The 20,940-nt window shown below is 48.1% G+C and overlaps 2 protein-coding genes across 2 annotated transcripts; both read right to left on the reverse strand.

Moving 5' to 3' along the window:
* Positions 1–797: 797 nt before the first annotated feature.
* On the reverse strand, positions 798–2,687 carry F2RL3 (F2R like thrombin or trypsin receptor 3; the record flags this gene model as incomplete). The annotated part of the gene is made up of 2 exons (XM_079546642.1): positions 798–1,867; positions 2,597–2,687. 2 exons carry the CDS (start codon positions 2,685–2,687, stop codon positions 798–800), a joined length of 1,161 nt encoding a protein of 386 aa, XP_079402768.1.
* Positions 2,688–8,647: 5,960 nt separating this feature from the next.
* Positions 8,648–20,210, reverse strand: SIN3B (SIN3 transcription regulator family member B; the record flags this gene model as incomplete). Its single annotated transcript, XM_079546841.1, has 19 exons — positions 8,648–8,878; positions 9,256–9,460; positions 9,864–9,958; positions 10,249–10,341; positions 10,605–10,778; positions 11,352–11,521; positions 12,008–12,602; positions 12,822–13,005; positions 13,604–13,842; positions 14,192–14,308; positions 14,957–15,164; positions 15,481–15,599; positions 16,028–16,117; positions 16,585–16,707; positions 16,926–17,069; positions 17,407–17,670; positions 19,046–19,199; positions 19,695–19,801; positions 20,106–20,210. 19 exons carry the CDS (start codon positions 20,208–20,210, stop codon positions 8,648–8,650), a joined length of 3,417 nt encoding a protein of 1,138 aa, XP_079402967.1.
* Positions 20,211–20,940: the final 730 nt, after the last annotated feature.

The following is a 20,940-nucleotide window of genomic DNA, read 5'->3' on the forward strand; positions in this document are numbered from 1 at the left end:
TTTGCAGCATACCCAGTGTTGAGCAATGAGTGTGATCACCTGTTTCATAGAAGAAAGCTCTTGGTTGTGTGATACGAAGCGAAAAAAAGGAAAAAAAAATGTCCTGAGTGTTTTCTCAATTCCTTTTCTAATATTTTCCTTCAAGAGGCAGAATACAGTCTTGGCCTTAAGAAGTTTTGGGTACCAGAGGTCATTAGCATCAGCAGGGATGAAGGAATTGGGTTTTTACATTTGTGACAGTGGGCTACCTTTACTGGGGTGGTGATTCTTGGTTAAGCCAGGAATGTAATAGCTACAAAAGCTGGTTCTCTGTGTTCTGTGGGCAGAGCGTTTTAGTTCAGACAATGGGTGCCTTTTTTGTAAGTGCCTCCTGATATTTTTGAAATGTTTAGAAATTTGGTTATGCAAGTGCCTGTTCTCCTTCAGTTTTAGGTAAAAAGAATATGGGTTCAAGGACAGCAAGGAAGCCAGAAAAATGAAATAGAAGGCAGATAGCAGCCAGCTCACAGCACGCATTAAAAGCAGACCTGGGTGTACAACAGAAGCATCCCTGGCAAGTGTAACCAGATGAGAAGTTGCATGCAGGGTTCCAATCACAGATCTATATGTGTTCAGCACTCCATATCTCACATGTTGTTTGATCTTAGCTGTGCAGACAGAAGAACGTGGTTCTTTCTTCCTGAGACTTGTCTGCTGGGAACTGCTCCTCACTGCTCTGGATGAAACTCGTGAAGTCCCAGTGCTTTGTCCCACCCCACAGTTGGGAGTGCCGTGGGGCAGGGAGCTGGGATGGAGACTTACACCAGTGACTCCTTGGAGCTTTTCTGAGGAAGTGTTTCTTTGGAGGTTTGTAAGGAGGGAGGTTTGCTGCAATTGAAGAACGTGCTCCTCACCTTCTCCCGGAAATCTTCTGATACATAGTAGTAGACAAAGGGGTCAGCACAGCTGTTACAGGTGCTGACGGCCAGGCTCACCATGTAGCCGATGTACAAACTGCCGTACAGCTTGCACTGATAGCTGGAGTAATGAACGAGGAGGAGAACGTTGCTGGGAGTGTAGAAGGCCACGAGTGTGAACAGCACGAGAGCGGTGAGCTTCATGGAGTGGGAGTACCTCTTCCCACTGCCCAGGAGGGCTTGCAGCACTGAGCAGTAGCTGAACAGCATCACCACCAGAGGAGCGAGGAAAGCGCAGGCGATGAGGCAGACGAAGTAGTAGAAGTAATAGCCGTCATCCTCCTGCCTAGGGAGAACATCGTGGCACAGAGTGATGTCGGCTCTGTACAGGGGATACGACTGCTGCTGCAGAGTCAGGGGCAGAGTGATGACAGCAGCACAGAGCCAGACAGCAGCACAGGTCCAGGCAGCGAAGGCAGGGGTGCGGAAAGAGCGTGAGAAGAAAGGATGCACCACTGCCAGGTACCGGTCCACACTGATGCACGTGAGCAGCAGCACTGAGCAGTACATGTTCCCATAGAAGAAAGCTGTGGTGACCCGGCACAGACCTTCCCCAAAGGGCCAGTTGTTCCCAAGGAAGTAGTAGATTATCTTGAAAGGCAGCACGGATATGAGCAGCAGGTCTGCTGCAGCCAGGTTCATCAGGAAGATGGTGGAGGTCAGCTTCTCAGTTCTGGTAGCCAAAACCCAGAGGGCCAGCCCGTTGGAGGGCAGCCCCAGCAGGAAGACGAGGCTGTAGAGGGAGGGGATGAGCAGCACTGTGACCCCACTGCTCAGCTGGGAGCGAGCGGCCTCGTGCAGCAGCAGGTACGTCGTGTTGTCTATCGTGGCCTTTTCGCCGGGGATGGCTCGGGGGCATGGTGTGATCTCTGCCGTTGTTATCTGCTCGCTGGTGCTGTTCTGAGAGTAATCTGTTGGTGTAAATGCAGTCTGTTACTTGCTGCACATGTTAACAAAGCGGGCTGGTTTTGTGATGCTTACACCAAATTCTAAGGCGCTGCATTTTATTGTTGGGTTCCATTCTGCAAAATGCTGATGGGTCATGGGCAGAAAAAGCAGAGATGGAGTTGGGTGTGCAGCAGTGACCATTGGGGGCTTTACTGCAAACTGACAAGTCTGTTCTGTGCTCTGCTTCCCAGCACTCACAATTGCTGTGAAGATCAGGGGAACAGGGCACAATATCTCTGCCTGGCTCTCAGAGTCCTAAAATCCAGGGACACTCCAGTGCAAAGCTGTGGCTGTGGGAGCTTAATTTTTAGCTGAATGTTTTGGTTTCAAGTGCTCTGTTTGACTGCTCTGTTTCTGTTTCTTGCCACTTCGTTCTACACTGGTTTTAATTTCCCTTCCATAAGCATTCTCCATCACCTCCTGTTTCGAGTAGAGCATGCATGAATCTCAGTGAGCATTCACTCTCATGATCATGGAATCATGGAACGGCTCAGGTTGGAAGGGACCTTAAAGATCATACAGTTCCAACCCCGTGCCATGGGCTGGGTGCCCCCCCCATCCACAGCGCTGGGCACCTCCAGGGTTGGAGCACCCAGAATAATATTTCATAAATAGGTTCTCAGGGATGTTTTAGAAGTCCCAAGCCTCCTGTACTTTAAGAAGCAGTTTTTGCCCCAAAGATGCCCACTCACCATCATAATCTGGTGCTGCCAGGCCCATTCCCCACGCAGCACAGCACAGCGCGAGCCGCGGTGCCAACTGCCCGCTCCTGGAGGTCCCCATGCTGCTGCAGGAGCTGCAGTGCTAGGAGGCAGCTGGGAAAGGCTGTGTGAGTGACTGTGCTCGTGCGTTTCCTCCTCGCAGTCCTTAACGCTCGGAAGCACCAGGCTCATCCTGTCACGCATTCCTAGAGCCAGTGTGGTCCCAGCAGAGACGTAGCTGCAGTGTCAGCTGTGAGGTTGGGGGGACGCACGCATCCAGACCCATAGGGATTGTTTGTCAGAGCTCGAGTGACTCATTTGGGTCTCCTCCCTGCTCTGGGCTGTTCTTGAAAATAACACACAGTCACATTTGACACACTCTGAATTTGATTTAGTGTGTAAACTGCATTGAAACTCCTATGGCCTCCACATCCAATGGCGTCCTTCTGCTTGAGAGGGATCCGAGCAGCACTGTGCAGTGCTTGAGGTCCTTTCCCACACTGCTTCAATGCCTTCGAAGATGTCAACCCCGCACACAGCCATGGAGTGCTGGAGGGCCGCAGCCTCCCTGGCTCCTGGGGCTGTGCAGGGCTCTTCCATGGCTTTGGGGACAGTTCAGGGCTTGGGTTCTGCCCCGCAGTCCCCATGTTGGGTTCAGCCCACCATAGTTCTGTTTCTTTATTTCTAATCCTGCTTCCCTCCCTCCTTGCTCTTGCTGCAGAGGTTAAATAAAGGCCATCTGAAGGAAGCAGCGCCCGGTGCTGTGACGCACACAGATAAGTGCTGAGGTCCTGGCCTGATGGAGATGTGCTGCTTCCGCCGATAGGCAGGGCAAGCTGAGCCGTCCTGCAGGAGAGGGGCTGACGTGGGGACTGTTATCTGCTCGTGCTCTGTGTGCTTGGGCAGATAACAGTGAACTGCAGCCTCTCGTGCCCACACAGAGCCGTGTTTTTCCAGAGATGCGCAGCCTCCACCCAACACCCCCCAGGAGAGCAGGCGCTCCATTTGCCACAGCCTGCACAGAGCTGTAGAACGGCAGCATGGCTGAAGTGAGAAGTTCCAGCCCCACCGCTCTGTGTTCCAACCCTGATGGCTCTGGAGAGCTACATGGTCCCTCCTTCTCCAACTCTTTGGGAGTGTAAGGCCGTTCTGTGCTCTCACACAGCACCATTGGGAAAGTCCCAGTCCTCTCCCACTGCCTCTCTGGGCCCCTTCCAGCAATGAGGGCACAGTGTGGGGTGCTGGGGCTGCCACTCCATGAGGTAAGGATGGAGCTGGAGCCCAGGCGGTAGGAATTGTAAATTTGGTTTGGCATCCTAAGGAGCAGTTCATTCCTGTTTCTTCGCCTCATGAATGGCCTCTTCTGTGAAGACTGCAAATCTGAGCCTGGCTGCTGTTTGATGAGATTCCTCTATTCCAAGGAGAAAATGATCCTATTTCCTTTGCTTTCACCATATTCCCACATCCCTGCGTCGAGAGGTGGGGTTCCGCTGGCAGGGATAGGGAAGATGCAATGTTGGATGTTTTGCTTTTGTGATTCTCTCAGGATTTATGAACCATTACAACATGACTCATGCAGCCACGTATTTTCCATGCCTCAACTGGGATCCTTTCCATGCTCTGTATGCAAAAAATTAGCCATAATCAGGTGCAGATAGTGTGCAAATCACAGCCCTGCTTCCTACGGATGGGTCTCTGGAGTGGAGCAGGGAGAGGTTATTCACTGCTCTATCCTTCAGTTTTCAGATGCTGTGTGATCTTTAGTGATTGCTTCAGATGCAGAACAGCTTGCTTGAAAATTCTCATGCCAGAGGTTTGTCACAGCTTGTTAACATCTCATTTGCTCCCTTCCCTGTGGGGTAACATTTGGTTTTAAAGCTGCTCGTTGTGCAATAGGTATCTCCTGGGAGAAAGCACTCTTTGCTTCCATTGCCCTGAACCGTGAACACGTAGGACTGGAACACAGGGGAGGGATTTTAGAGCTGTGAGGGAGGTGCAGGCAGCACCTGCCCTGCCCCACATGGTGCCTTTAGGGTCTGACTGATCTGACTTTGGGACTTGGATGCTCTTAACAGGGTTCAGATTCCTGCTCTCTTCCAGCAGCTCAGCTGCAAACCAGCAGGTGTGAAGAGAGAACTCCTGGTGCAGCTGAATCCTGCCCTGGGCTGAGCTCGTGTTCCTGCTGCAGAATGAGAGGCAGCAGCTCGGGGCAGAGCCAGCAGCACGCAGCATTTCCACCGCTGTCAGCAAACCTCACTTTTTCCATGAATGCAATGCTGATTTTCCCAGCCACCGGCTGTGCATCGGAGCCTTCTCCAAATCACAGCACGGAAAACCTCCACTGAGCAAGAAATGAGGGCTCTCTCAGCCTGGGTTTGTCCTTGCAGGCTGTGGCACACGGGGGCTGTGGGTGGCACAGGGGCTGCCCTCGTGCATGGGGCACCTCCTGCCCTCACCAGCCACCAGCTCACCCTCCTCTCCTTTCTCCACTGTTCAAGTGCTCCCTTCAGCAATTCTTAATGTGATTTATAAAACCGCTCCTTATTATTCCATCCTGCAAACGTGAAGGATCTTGTAAAGCCATGTGTTGCTGAGAGCTCCAGCTGTGTGTGGCGATGTCAGCTGTGCAGTCCCCAGCGCCTTTCACTCCCCCGCAGCACAGGGGCCGTTCTTTGTGTTAAGTCCAACATCTCCAAGAGGACACTTTTGTGTAAAATATACGGCGTCCTCTGCTACGTCACCACCATCATTTGTATCAAATCATTCATACCGTTTATTCATCAGAGGATTGTTACGGAGAGAACGGAGGTTTGTTTCCCTGTGAGCAACGCCGCGCTGCACAGAAAGTGGAATCGCCTTTTGTTGTGGCAACGGAAGTGTTGAGGATGATGTAAAGGAAACTCCTATCAGATCTGGGTCACAGCACTGCAGCTTAATTTGCAAACTCCACACATCCATTTGTTGCGCGGGGCTCCCAGGGAAGGCGGTTCTGCATGTTATTATTACCCAGGAATTTGGGGAGGCTGAGGGGAAGCCGGGTGGGGGTTATTTCCCTGGTTGCGGTTGTACTGCCTTAACCTGGAGCAGATGTGCTGATGGATTTCGGAACTGGAATCGTGCGCTCCAAGGGCTGTTGTGCAGAGCACACGAGCAGCTGAGGCTGGGCCCGGAGCTCGCTTTTGCACACCTCTCGTGCCAAAGGTGCTGCTAGGAATGAACCGACACAGAGCTGAGCATTAGCGGCTCTGGGGGCTGTTTTCTTTTGAAATCTATTCCCACACAGAGCAACTGTGCCACCTTACGGCCGCCCGTGCTCAGCTGTGTTCCCGCAGCCGTCCTGGCAGCAGAGGGTGCAGAACCAGAGGTGCTGCCTTCCCATGTGGGATCTGCTGCTGTGTGCATGTAGGAAACCTTTCCCTTTCGTATCACAGCGCGCTCACTTAACCACACTGAGAAGGTTAAAGATTCGCTGCCTGCTGGAAGTGGGCTGGCACACAGCTGCACACAGCTCCTTGTAAGTGCAGGAGGGCAGATTCACCCAGCCTTCCAGCTGCATTTTTCTGCCATTGAAAATTCAGTTTCAGGTGCAGGACGGTCAGGTCTGGGGGTCAGCAGAAGGCTTCAGTTAAATCTTAAAACCATTTAAAACAGCGAGACCTGCAGACTTTTAAAATCGGTATTTTATTTGACTTGGATGTGCAAATAAATATAAAAAACAAACTACATTCAAAGAGCTGGCAAAGCAATAATAAGCCCAAAAGCAAAGATCCTTCAAAAAAATGGAAGAACAAACTCTTGAATCGAGGTCGTGCTTGCAGATACACAACAGCTGAGCTTCAACTCTCAGACATCAGCAAAGCACCCTCAGACCTGTGCTGCCCACTCATCCCATCTCTTCACATCATTTGCTACCACTGTTTTTGAGATAACAGCACTACGAAGGGCCACAGTCTGCTGTAATCCATTCAAGATTATAAATTAAAGTTTACAAAATAAGGATGCTTAAAAATACCTGAAGTACACTTAAAAATGGGGAGATGGAACAGGATGGCACACAGGTGCGTTACCCTCATACGCTGTGGGACACCTGGAATCAAACGCATTTTAAGCCACAAGTTGCAACCTATTGTCTAGTAAACATTTTTCTGTATCGTAAAACCATAAAATTTGGCACAGTTATCATCTCCACTGGAAGACAGCAGAGGTGAACAGGACTGAGGCGTATTCTGTTGAGCTGACAGGAAGAAAAAGGGATTCTGTGCTTTGCACTGGGCTCAATCCCCTCTCCACCTCGCTCTCCCATATCTATGTGGGCAGGGGAAGAACCTCCACAGCTCATTTCAGTAACAGAATTCAACAGACACTCAGACAATGAGAACATGAGTTCTTGAGGAGAAGTTCTGCACTGGCAGTGGTTGTGCAAGTGGCCACAAATGCCAAAGACTGGCCTCCTTCATTCCCTCCCGCAGATTAATTTGCAAAAAAGACAAAGAGTCAGTACAGTTTCATATTAAATGTACCCCAAAGGCCAATTTTTCTACGGTCAAGTGAGACAATTGCAAAACCCAACGCTGTACAGTGGAAATAACCCAGGACAAATCCTACAGGCTGCTATTTAGGTTTGGCAGAAAGGATAACCTAAAATCAAAGCCACAAGAAAAGGATCCAGGTTGGGGGGTTACTCCCTTAATAGCCATGAAAAGCGGGAGGTTGAGCTGAAGGAGGCTGGATCTGCCTCAACACATTACGTCTGTCATATGCTCTGTGACAGAGTGCTTGCCTTTGGCCCCAAAAAACAACAGCAAAGTCACAGTGGGGCTGCAGGACAGACAGAGCTGAATTTCCTTTTTTTTAGTCAGTTGGTGCAGTTTTCTGTATGGTTTGGGTTATGTTTTCTTTTGCTTCTATTCAAAAAAACTTGGGTAGAAGTAAAGATGGTTTGGTGGAAAAGCTTCAGCGGTTGTGGCTGGATCTAATCCTCCCCGTTACAGACTTCCATGTGTCACTGCAAACACAGCATCTGTGCTGACCTAGCAGAACAGCGGCGTATCTGGGACAAAACTTCAGATCAGAGCAAACGCTGTGCTGCAAGAGCTCCATCTACTGCCGTTATTTAAGTGGTACAACCCAGCAGAACCGCAGTCTGGGCACACACAAGGAAGAGTGCGCAGTCTCCAGAGGCTGCCAGTCAGCATGCAAAATACCAAAAATAATCAGAGCAGACCTCGCACTGGATGTTTTTCTCCACACACACACTCCAAGCAGCTTCAGATCTGAGACAGCAGTCTGCAGCAGGTCACAAAGCAAACCATCTCACAAAGCAGTGAGATGGGCTCTGCGGGCAGGTGGGCCATGGGCCTCGGCTCTCCTCCCCAGCACTGCAGCTCACAGGGTTTCTTCCCCTTAGTTCACGCTCCAGAATACTCAGTTGGTGAGCAGGAGTTCAGAGTGGTCAGTATGCTGTTCACCTTGCCTCAGTTTCGACATTTTCTCACCAGAGCACCAGTAACAAACACTGCATCTGTTGCCTTATTAATACACGCAGATAAGGAAGCAGCCTGCAGCAAGGCTGGCAATCAGTGCCACGCTGGCACTTGGAGGTTATACTGAAGAGTTCTGCAGGCTCCAAGACGGCACAAATTCAGGACGATAGGGCACATTAAACTTTTCAAAGTGGAAGCAGCTGCCAGCATTTGCCAAGCACCAGCCAACTCCTGTCCAACAAAGCCACCAGTGGCAGATCGCCAGGAGCCTGGCCCACTTGTTCTGCTTTCCTGTATTGGCCGGTCAGCAGTGGCCTAAAGCTAGGAAACTACTAAAAAGTGTGGCAATGCCAAGAGCCCTCTTCCTTAAAGCTGTTAAGTCTCTTCATGATGACTGGAGGATTACACTGCAAGGAGACAAGTCTATGCCGTATGGAAAATACGTTATAATCCAAAGTAAAATGCTGTTTGGATAAATACCATTAATACATACATTGCATTCCCACCACTATTCTCAGAGTAAATGTGTTTCACCAGCAAGTCCCAGGCACAAATCTCCTCATGGCGAAGCTGGACGGCGGCTGTACTGCACTCTGTATCTGTTCACAGGGACTCCATGGACATTCACTGTCTCACAGGTTGTTTTACAGGGCACCATCTCCTCATCTTCGTCTCCCATTAGCCAATCTTGAACAACATCTATTGCCTCCATGGTCACATTCTCTTCTAGCCATCTGTTGTGCCACTCTTCAAACTGCTGGTGGTGCTTTAACAGCACCATTGGCTGTACCTGAAAGCAGAAATGTAAAAAAATAATTACTGAGAGGTTTCTGGGCAGGAAATCAAAACTTTCACCTCTTTGTATGTCCACAACAGGCAAGCTCTACAACACAACACAAGCAGAAAAGCCACACAGCTGCCTTTAAAGGTCTCTATTTCTTAATGTTTGCAACTCCCCTTTAAAATTTGCAAAGTAAAAACTGCTGAGCTAAACTAAAACGCAGAATGTTTCCCATCTCTTTTCCTTGTTTCATCCAACACAGAGGAGTAACTTCTGGGTGGATTTTGCAGAAATTCAGCCAAAGACTTCCTACCAATATCTGTCTTTTGGCTGAAATCTTCTACCTCTGCAATTGCCTAAGCTACTGAGAGTAACAGGAGATGCACCTGCTTGGCTCGGCACAGCGCTCCCCGCCTGTACATGTAATCCTCCGAGTTCATGATGAACATCATTTTGTGGGTGTTGAGTTTGAACCGGCAGTCCACGTTGCACGCGCTCTCAACGCCAATCAGCCTCTTCCAGGAGCTCTTCACCTCACTCCGCAGAGCTCTCACTTGCTTACATTGCCACTTACGAAATTTTTTTAGGTTTCTAGAACAAAACAAAGATCATGAAGCATTTGTCACACTTGTTTACCCACTCTCTCAAGCTGGTAGAGCCGACAGCATAGTATGAACTGTATGTTTTAGTTTTCAGACTCTCAGCAAATAGTTACTGAAATGGAAACAAACAAATTAGACCTCAGATTCCCCCCAGAAAGGACTGCTTAGGCAGCCCCACTCCATCATAAACACACCTCAGTGCAGCGGTCATTAACTTTTTCTTCAGCATTCTTGCACAGCGCACTGAACTCCAGCAGTCCCTCTGGACCTCAGAGACGAGTGCATTTCCCTAGAAATGCCTGTGCTGCACATCACCTACAATCACTGCCACACAGTCAGAGGAAGCAGGACCAGCTGCCCCAGGTATGACTCAGGAGAGGGAGGGAGCTCACCTCTGCAGAAAAACTGGTTTCAGTAAGAAGCCATCATTCTGGTTGTTTGGAACTCCTTCTACCCCAACGTACTGCTCCATGTAGTTAGCAAGGTGCTGCAAGAGATCAATTTCAAGTCAAGATTTCTCTCAAGTTAAACACTGCTGCAAAGGTCTAGTTTATTTCCAGATGCTCTTCAAGAAGCTGCTGGTACCTCACCCAACCCCAAGATGATTTATGTTGGAACTGTTTCATTAATATACACGTTTCTGTCAATGGCCATACCCTCCCAGATAAGCTTATCCTCCTGGCAAAAATTCATATTTGGGATCAAGAAAGTTGGAAAGCATTCTTAGATATCTGCTTTGTCTGGGTACAGCAGACTGCATGGTCACCATACTATTACCTGCACCTCCACCGGATCTTCTGTTTGGGTTTCTTCTGTATCCAGGAGTTCAATGGTCATGATCACCTGTCCTTTCCTCTGTAGAAACATTACCTGTAATAAAGTGACAGGTGAAAGATGTTGGCCACATGAGTCCACAATAAAGTGATGGATATTCACAAGTCATTTGGACAACAAATACATGATCAGGAGAGGCACAAGCAACAAGGCTTTTCAGTGAGTCAAACGCCACCTTACTGCCTGTGCTGTTTTTGGTACCCCTCTCTCCATATTGTGGCCTTGGAGCTTTCAAACCCACTTCTCCCAGGTGAAGTGGCACAGTCACTTTATGAAATTTCCTGGCAGCAGGTTCTCACCTTGAAACAGTTCTCATCTGCCATGCAACGTTCAGCCTTCCACTGATAACTGGTTTCCTTTGCTGCCCGGACACACCTAGAGGACAGGTTACCTCCAGCAGCACCTCGCTTCCTCTCGTTCAGGTAGAGCTCAACAACCTTCAAGCAGATGTCGTCGCTCACTAAATGGTGAAGCTTCCATTAAAAACAAGAGAATTCAGTTAACAAGTCTGGGCCAAGACTTCAGCGTGTTATGAAAGGAATACAAAACTCAGCATAGCACCACACAAAGTATCAAAGTTTTAACTCCAGAGACTTTATGCCCTTTATTTCCCCTTTCATTACTTTACAATATAAGGAAAAAAAAGAGAGTAAGGAGCTAAAGTGCCTAACTTTACAAAAAAAAAAAAACCAAAAACTTCACAAAAACAACAACCCTACAATTAGAAGACAGATATTGCATAGAAAGGACAGAGCCTTTCTTTAGCCTTTGATTTATCTTGGAAATGGCAGAATTTTGAACTCTGCAACTGAAGAAGTGTTGGAAAAGGCCAGGAAGAGTCAGTCCCCTGAGGTGGTCCCTGTACTGTACTTGGTACTGAACTATCTCGCTGAACTTTTATTAAGCCCTTTCCACCACAAATTTAACTTCTATATATTTGCTGAAAGTTTTATGCGTTCTTGCATTACAGGTGCTGTGAGAAAGCTATTTGTCCATAGAAGGGAAACGTGCTGTCCCCCACAGAGCAGAGTCATCAAACTAGTTACCTGGCGGACAATATTCTGCACCAGTTTGTCCATAGTAAAGCCAATGTAGGCGTGGATGGTGAACATCTCCCTCAGCGTGTCCTCGTACTGCGTTGGGTCAATGTTCCCATCCAGCAGGCTCCTCACCATATCCAGGAACGCAGGGTAGTACTCCTCCAGTTCCACTTCACCTGGTCAGAGGAAAAGGGCAGTCACTTACTACATGCAAGAGGCAGAGTGAAGTCAGGAGGTGTACAGGACAGCACTGCTGGAGAGCCATGACATTCAGCGCTGGAACACCTTTGCAGAGTTCTCTAAGAGTGCTGACAGACTGAAACAGTTTTTCCTCAAGCTCTTCTGCCATGCTTTGAGTGGTGAACTGTTTCACCAGAGAGCTATTCACATTTTAAAACTAAATAACACTTCAATACAAGACACTTTGGGAACATTTGACAGCTGTGCACTTGCTTGGGAAGCTTGGGAAGATTTTCTGAACTATGCATGAAAGCACTCAAAAGGACAAATGACAAACAAGCTGTCCTGTCAAATCAGCCGTATCCATGAACTGCAAACAGAGCAGAGGTTTGGACCTCTACATTCCCTGCCTGCTGCTCTCAGTTCCCCAGACACATACAACCAGAACATTAACAATGCACCACGTCAGAGCGTATTCTTACTTGGTTGCTTCAGTCTGAGCTCCATGGCTGGATCATTGGTCTTTTCTTTTCTCCCCTCACAAAGGAGCTTCTCCCTCTCTTTTTCAGTCCGATATTCTAGGAGCTGCTTCTGCGCTTGACGATAAATCTTTAGGAGCCTCGAGCACAGAGTCTGATGAAGGCGGAGGAAGAAATACCAATTATTATTGACAAAGAACAGACTGTAAACATCATCCAGAGTGTTATGGGGCTCAGCAGCTGTAACATCACAGAAGGTTGCTTTTGTCTCCAAAGGACTGCTTGGAGGCCCAGGCACATGCTTTTTCCGTAGCTCTGGAGTATCCAGGTTCTGCCCCTGATGGTTTTCTCTGTCTTCATCTGTTGATTCTTCAGAAATACTGTGTTCAGGGGGCTGAGAGAAAAACAGCTCAGGTATGAAGTGGTGCACTATCTGCCGAATGGTTGCTTGATCCTCCTTTTGGATGGTAGGCTGACGTTTTACATAATAGCTGATAAGAGATGCTGCGTCTTCCAAAATCTGCTTATCTTCATAGATAAAGATAAGATGAGGCTCATTTGTGGATGAACTTCTCCCCTCTGAATGCTGCTCCTGATGCTGTAATCAAGAGACAAATAGATAAAGATGCTTCCACTGCATGCTCAAGAGCCACTCCTACCAGAAGAAATAAGCCAGGATTAACACTCTGCTTGGGACAGCCATTTTTGACTGAGAACTCTTCAGAGCACCTCAAGCTGATCCCAGGCATGGAGCAAACCTTTAGAAAATGGCATAAATGAACAACAAACAGAATTAATTATTTGCTAACATACATACCTCATCATAGACACTCTCAATTTCATTCAACAAGCTCTTGGAGCGCAAAGCCTTGGTGTCATTTTGTTTGAAGTTGACAGCCTGGTGGTCAAGGGACTTCAGGTAGGCTTTCTCATACTGCTCACGCCAAATTTTGTTGAAGCCCTGCTGGGCCTCCCGCCACTCCTCCTCTTTTGCTTTCAATCTGCATAAATGTACAATCTATGTTAGTTTGAAAAGACATACATAAAAGCACCATCACTGCAGATAAGCTATCCCTTCTAACAGTGTCTACAGGAAGCAGTTGTTTAAAAATGCTTGGGAGGAAGACCAGAAAACTACAACAATTTCCAACACCTTGACCTTTCACTGGAGGATCATCGCACAGAACCTTTCAGCATTGCAAAGAGAATTTTTTTAGTTAAAAAATAGATGGCTGAAGTACTCAGAAACATCAAACCAGCTACCAGCAGTACAAGTTAAAACTCACACTTCACTCCCAAACCAACCTAAAAAATGTTTGTTTGTTTGTTTTTTAAGCACAGTCCAAGAAATCTAACTACAGAGAGAAGCATTTTCAGTAAGCTACTGAAATATTTTAGATACTTCCAATGAGCTGCTAAAACATTTGTCACTTCAGAAGTAAACAAGATCTACTTTATTTCCTATTTCTGTACATTATAATCTAAGAAGTAAAAACCAAGTTACTAATTGGGAAAAAAAAGGAAAAAATACACATAAAAACGACCTTTACAATCCTGTTTCTTAAAGATCCCAGGTGAGCGTGGGAGAATGGGAATTACCTCTTAAGAACAACTGGAACTGCAGTAACTGGGTTTTTCTTCAGACTTTCAATGATCTCTGGTGCTTTATCACCATAGATGCGATAGATGGCTCTGCGCTGGATCACTTCTGATGTTCCTCCCAAGCAATCATCCAGCCGAAATTTTTCCTGATCCTCTTGAGTGAGACGAGAAAGCTTTTTCTGCACACTCTCCAGCACACGTATTGTGGCTAAATTGGTCTCCAAGACAACATCCAGCTGTTAAAGAGTCCACAAAGACACAGTTTAAGAATGCTGACAGCAGGAAAATGGAGTTGAGCTCAGGTCTGCTGCCCGCTGGGTGGAGCTAAGAAGCATCAGCAAGGCTTCTTACTGGAAAACAGACCTGCGCCAGTTCTCCAAAGGCAACATGCTTTCCAGAACTGGACTCATGCCTAAAAGAACTATTAGACTCTAAGCGAGTGGGAAAACACCAAACTCCAGCTCAAACTAATGAGCACTAATCAAACTTTCAGTATTTGGCCAATGATCAGTTCAGTAAAAATCCTCAACAGCTAAAAGTTTTGTTTTCTGAGAAGGGAGAATGGAAGCTCAGCAGCAGAGGTACCTCAAACCGCTCATCCTCACAGCGGTGCAACTGTTCCTCATAAGGAGTCTTCTTGGAGCTGACAAAAGTTGAGTCTTCAGACCAGGATGGAAATGAAACCCAGGTATCATTTAACACCTGCAAGAGTGCAAACATATGACACTGAACAATGCCTTAGGAGCCCAGAGCTGTTCAAGGAGCTCTGATACTGCGCTGTTTGATTCTTGCACAGCTCTTCCTTGAGTTTCTCCTGGAAGTTTCAGCCTAGCTAACACTGTCATGACTACTCCTAAATAATTCAAGGTCTGTGTAGAAATGCATCAGAGTTCAGAAGCAGCTTCACTATCTTCTCTCAAAGCAGAGATCATTGCAGCAAAGGGGACAACAGGGAGCAGTGGGAGTAGATGTCTGCTCCCAGGGACAGCAGTGCCTACAACATTGGCTCACAGTGCTCTTTCAGGAGAAACACTGCTTCCACAAGTTAGTCCACTGCTAGAGAAATAACTTCTGTCCTTCAATGCTCTTTTCTATCTATACAAATAGCGTATGCACACACACTCAAATGAGATTAAACTGAAAGAAGTGACGAGATGTGTTTAGATAAACCGAGTGAGCTGAATGTGGGTACTCTTATTTCAATGGATTGGATGAATAACTGATACTGAAGAGGGACAGTCAGAGTTAGAGGGAGGAATCCACGTGCAGCAGCTGTACTACTGCCTGCCCCATTTCAAGTTACATAAGCACAATGTTTGTACAGGGATTTAGTGGATGATCCCAAAGTACCTCCTTGCAAATGGCTGTTCTTCCACTGCACTTTGGCTGCTGGTAGGTTTTTGGGAGGGCACGGTAACTCGATCCAATGCGTTTGCAGGAAGCATAATCTATTTCCCGGCTCATTCCATCCCCAGATCGGTCACTCAGTGGAGAAGCAAACGAAAGCTCTTTCACACCAAGGAAGGACTTGAACTGTGCAAACAGCTCTGGAAATTTCCTTCAAAAACACAAATAAGCATGACCTGCGTTATTTCATTCTGATGGTTTTAGGGTGGCTAATACTCATCATAAAAGTGAGAAATCTAAATAAACTCCTTCCCAAAATGCTCCTCAAGAGCTGTGTAGATATGTTAACGATTCCAGTTTTACTATTTCTCTTTGTGAATTAGCTCTGCATTGCTGGCATGCTACCTAGAAGGTATTTCTGATGTTGAATTCAAAGCTTCAGTGACAAAGTTCACAGCGCCTACCAAAAATTAACAGAGCAAGGCTAAAAAAGGCCAATGCAGCAGAGATGGCAATCAGTAACTCACCCTAAAAATGGCGTAACTAGCTGGAGCAGCTCAGAGCCAGAGACCAACTCCTGGTTGAAGAGAGCAATGCAACGGAGAAAATTTTCGTAGACTTCCTGACTTTTGAGCACTCTGCGCACCTACAGACAGTTTGGAAAGAAATCACCAAACCACGTGGATGCCACTTTTAATTACTGTTCATATTCTAAGGAGTCTGAACCACAGGAGACCAACCTCTATTTGCATTGCAACATAAAAAGAGAACGTTCCCCAACAGTCTCAGTTTCAAACAATAGTTCAGTGGCTACATATAGTTACTATGAGGAAATACTGCTGAAAAGCACAGAAAAACATCCGTGTTAGAGACAAGCATTCAGGAAAAGGTTAATGATCAGCTTCCACTCTTCCAAACCCATCTATTTTCTTTTTTCTCGGTCTGCCCTCCCTCTGCCACTTGAAGTCAGGCAATTGCTAAGTGCTGACGCACAGATTAAATAAAAAATGAACCAAATAATAACCACACTGGTTTAAAGTAAGCCCACAGTGTGAGAACGGGCCAAGCACTGACCTTGTCAAAGAATGAAAACTCCTGCAGCGTTCCATATTTTCCCACTGTTGCTACTGACAGATCTTTGGTACCTCTCAGTTTCATTTTCTTCTGTTAAAAGAACAATTATATATATATATGTCATTCAAATGCTATCAAACTCCACTTTGCTGACACAGAACAGCTCTCTGCAAAGACTGATCATCGTTATTTCCCAAAGAGCAATCTAGCATTGCTGTGTCAAGTCCTCCACAGCAATTTCTATCAGATGGCTCCTGGCTAAGGAGGAGGATCGCTTCAGGAACAATTCCACAGGTTCCTTTAAAGAAGCAATGAATTTGCCCTTCTGGGACCAATATTCTGCATCTAAGGGCTTGATACTCGTATACAACATGCCACCGTATACATTTTAGAATTCTGAAAATTGCTTTCCTTGCAGATTATTACTTATAAAATAGTTTTGATTTTTTTTTTCCTTGTACCTAACCTACGTACTTCAAAGTCACCACTCATTACAACTTCACCCAAGGAATTACATAAACAAAATGAGTAATGTGAGGTCACTTGCAGAGAGATACCTTTGCTGGGCCAGAAACAGGACGCAACAGCAGTGGTCTGGATCGCTTTTTGCTGTGTTCAAGATTCTTTTCATGCTCAGTTTTCTGGACACTGTTCACTTCACATGGTCCATTTCCTGTGAACTGAAGAAAATGAATAATTGTTTCAATGCTCTCTCCTCAGTCTGTACAAATATCCTGCTTATCTGAACAGAGAGCATGTAATTAAGTGACCTGTTTTGCGAAATTCCAAGCAGTGAAGAGAAGTGAATTTCATCTACTGGCTGTGTGTTTTTCTGTAATGCATTCTACATATAAACAGGCAGCATTAAATATTCTCCTTGCTTTAAGCATACACATACCAAAGACCTTTTAGCCTCTGGAAGAAACTGTCCAAACTCAGACAGCAGATCCTCCTGTCCTCTGAACAGATTTGCTACTTCAGTAAACACTTCTTCCTCTGACATGCCCCGGAAGGGTCGACCTTTAGTGTTAAGCTGTTCTTTCTGAAAAGATAAGCCCAGATGTTAAACAGATACAAACACAAAACTCACAGCAGCAAAAAAAAAAAAAAAAGCAACACGAACTTCACATAACTATCAGACAGTCCAAGGCTTCTATCACACAGGATATCACAACATCAGCTGAAAGTCAGTGAAGACAGATCCACATACAACCCCTTAGCACCTCAGTGCCCAGGACGTTCAACAGTTTTCACACTTCTGTCATTTCATATGAATATCTTTGAGGCAGCTGTTGGACAAAGCCTGACGTTTCATTTGATAGCTGTTCAAGCAGCCACACCACAAACCCACAATCTACCTTACTTTGAAGGCTTTTTACCTGGTAAGTATGAAGAATTTCTAAAAAGGATCTGTAAATTTCTGGGTGGTCAAGGAAGCGAGTTTTGATCTTATTCACGTAACTGATGGCATTATTGAACTCTACAGAATCAGACTCCAAAGGAATTTGGGATTTGTCTTCTTTGTATGGAAGCTGATGCCTGAACTCCTCGGTGCAGTCACTGTGGTTGTGTGAATTCTCCTGTGAGTAATGCAACAACAGCCCGCTGCCAGGGAGAGCAGTGGGAACAGCCTCTGAGGGCACCTAGTGGCATAAGACATACAAGACAGTGACTCGTGCTGAAACACAGGTGCAACTCCATCCTAGCATCAATATTTTAAATCTGTTTAGCTAAAAGAGATTACCACGTGAAGAAATAAGGGGGAAAAAAGATTTAATTTGATAATACATTTCCTTACCTACGTTATTAACACCATGAGTTAAAAAACAAACCCATAAGCCATATCTGACTTGGTAAACAATCTGACTCATTGCTGCTTATGACTGTCCCTGCATTATCCACACTTGAGAGGTTGTACCAGGTAACGTGCGCTGTAGTTTCTGTTACCACTGTTCTATTTCAGAGGAACTGTCAGTTTTAAGAAACATATTAAAATGTGAGGCTCCAAGAAGCAAAATTTGTAAGCAACAGAGAGATCTAAAAGATGTACTGCTACTAATTAGCATTAAACCACAACTTTATCGGCAGAATTCAGCTATAGCTCTATTTCAGCCTCCACAACCACACATAACACAATAACAACAAAAGGAAGAGGCCAATATTTATCCAACAGCAGATGTCTCCCACTGCAGGATGGTGGCAATTGCATGGCAACACCTCACATGCATTCAGGCAATGGACAAAAAATGAACCAAATAATAACCACACTGGTGGTTTAAAGTAAGCCCACAGTGTGAGAACCAATGTGTGAGGCCAAATACATTTCTCGGTTGCTCACTGAAGACTGGAAGTACAATTCTCCCAGGATGTCTATTTAGACGTAGGGACATTGAGAGTCTGTGCAACAGTCCAAGCCAATTAAAATCTCAGTTTTCAAATCTGACGGGAGTATTTGGAGTTGCAGTGGCACTTCATGCAGGAACATCGCTCCAGTGCAAGCTGAGCTAATAACTGGTTTGAGAATAAATGTTCAAATTTACACTGTAGCCATTACCACATCTTAAAAACTACGTCAGAACTTTAGCAGTGTGCAATACATGCAAATGTACACAGCCTAAACTGTGCAGGTGTATGGGAACTGCTGAGTCACAGCCTGAACCTCTGATTGATCACCTGAGGCGAGCCGTGAGTCAGCCAGAGGAGCACAGGTGAAGGCAATTCACCTGTGCTGCCGGAAGGGGTGGAGCCAGGCTGCACCTCTCCTAGACCTATTGAAGAGCTGGCTACCAGTGGGGAAGGATCTCGTCTGGAGATCCCTCCTTCTGGTGTTTTGTGGTGAGCTCAGCATAAGGGTAAGCCTTCCATTTATTCTCTCTTGTTATCATAGTCCACTTCGCCTAACTCTCTTGTTTATTTTGTGATTGTAACATCTTGATATCTATTGATTATACAGCAGGAGATGTGCACAGCAATATATTAACATGATTTATTTGGAGTACTACGAGCTTTATAACCTACCTGACTAGTCAGTGGTGACTGTATACTTAACTTCCCATTCTTTGGAATTTCTATTCTGTATCCCAGAGGGAGGAAAGCATTGAATCCTACAATGAGGTCGGGGTGTTCATGGAACAGCTGTGAAACGCGTCGGATGACTCCAGGTGTGTCAATGCTAAAATCGAGAAGAATTTGTTACTTGTGCCTACATCAGAAATACAACTCAAGCCCAGAAAAGTACAGAGGTAGGTGAAGCATGTGGCTTCTCACAGATAGCATTCTCAACAAGAAAGTCTGGGAACTTCAGACCTAGGAACAGGCCCAGGCAGAGGGAAGGACCACCACCCACTGCAGCCTCCCACTGGGAGTGTTCTCCAGAGAGAAGAATGTACAGGTTGCCCAAAGTGGGCACCACACAAGGGCTGAGAGCTCTCAGCAACAAAAGTCTTCATCTGTTTTTCCAGATCTGTGTTTCAGAGCGGGTTATAAAAAAAACAGATCGTTCTTTCCCCGTGGATTTCTGCTCTGGTAAACAAGGAAGCGGGCAGCAGCGGGATGAACGCCTCCTCCCTCATCTCCAGCGTGTAACTGGGCCAGCAGGGACAGCAGAACCTCGGGGTGAAGGCTGGGGAAGCCCCCAGGGCAGAGACGGCCCCGGGCCGGGCGTTACCTCTGGCTTTTGAACTCCTTCATGATCTCCAGGAAGCCGTTGTAGGTGGCCGGGTCGCTGCCGAAGCGGATCTTCACCTGGTCCAGGTAGGAGAGCGCATCCTCCACCTGCGGGCGGGACGCTGCTGAGGGCCGGGGCGCGGCGGGGCCCCACAGCTGACACCGCGACGAGAGCACCGGGGAGACGGGACAGATCCCGGGGGAACGGCGCGGTGCCGGGGGGGGCTGAGGGGACGGATGGAGGGCCGGGGGGCCGCGGTAACGGGGCCGGGGAACGGGGGAGGAAGGCGGGGGCGCCCCGCGGCCCCGGGGGCGGGTTCGGCAAAGGGCCGGGGCGGGGCGGGCAGGGCCGCTCTCCGCCGCCCTCCGCGGGGACGGGGACGAATCCCGGCGGGCCGCGCTCCGCACTCACGTGCACCGGCAGCTTCTCCTGCGCCGCGGCCCGGCCGCCGCCGCCGCCACCCCAGCGCGGGGCGCTGCCCCCCCGGCCGCCGCCGCCGCCGCCCCCCGCCGCCATGTTGGGAACCGCCGCCGCCGCCGCGCGCCCCCCGTCAGCGCGTGCGGAGCGTCTGCGTCAGCGCGCACGGCGCCGCGGCCCGGCCCGGCCCGGAGCGGAACCTTCGCGGCCGCCGTCGGCGGCGCCGCCCGCACCGCGCGCCGCTTCCGGTCCTTCGAGCGGCCCGGCGGGAGCGGCGCCTCCGGCGGCGGTGAGCCCCGAATGGGGCCGAGCGACGGACGGGGCTGCGGGGGCTGAGCGGTGCGGCACCGCGCCGGGGATCGGCGGGAAACGTCGGGGACGGGAGCCTGAGGCCCTCGCGGTGGCCGCTCATGTTGGGCTGCGATTACAGGGCGCGAACGGGGCTCCGGCGCCCGCTGTGGCATTTTGGCTCAAACGCCGTTTTTATTCGTTTTGGCTGTTTTTTTACGCGCTCGTTCTGCGGTACGTGGCAGCGGCGCAGTGCGGGACCTGCGGGTGTTGTGGATGAAGCGCGTCGTTCTGAGGCAGGACGGGACGGCAGCGGCCGTTTGTGCCGTTTGAGTTTATTTTACAGCCGTGGGACAGCTTGCTGGTACAAACCAGGCTCCCAGAAGGGTTGCCGTGGTCACACTGCTGTGTGCTGCGGTTCTTCCCGTCCCTCTCTCTGCACTCAGTGCTGAGGAGTGGCTCTGAGGTTCAGCAGAACCTCTCACAGATGCTGTGACCCAGCCCCGAGATGTGCACGCACTGCACCGCCTGCAGGGCCAGG

Source organism: Tetrao urogallus (genome assembly GCF_951394365.1).
Source record: "Tetrao urogallus genome assembly, chromosome: 25".
NCBI classification, from domain to species: Eukaryota; Metazoa; Chordata; class Aves; order Galliformes; family Phasianidae; genus Tetrao; species Tetrao urogallus.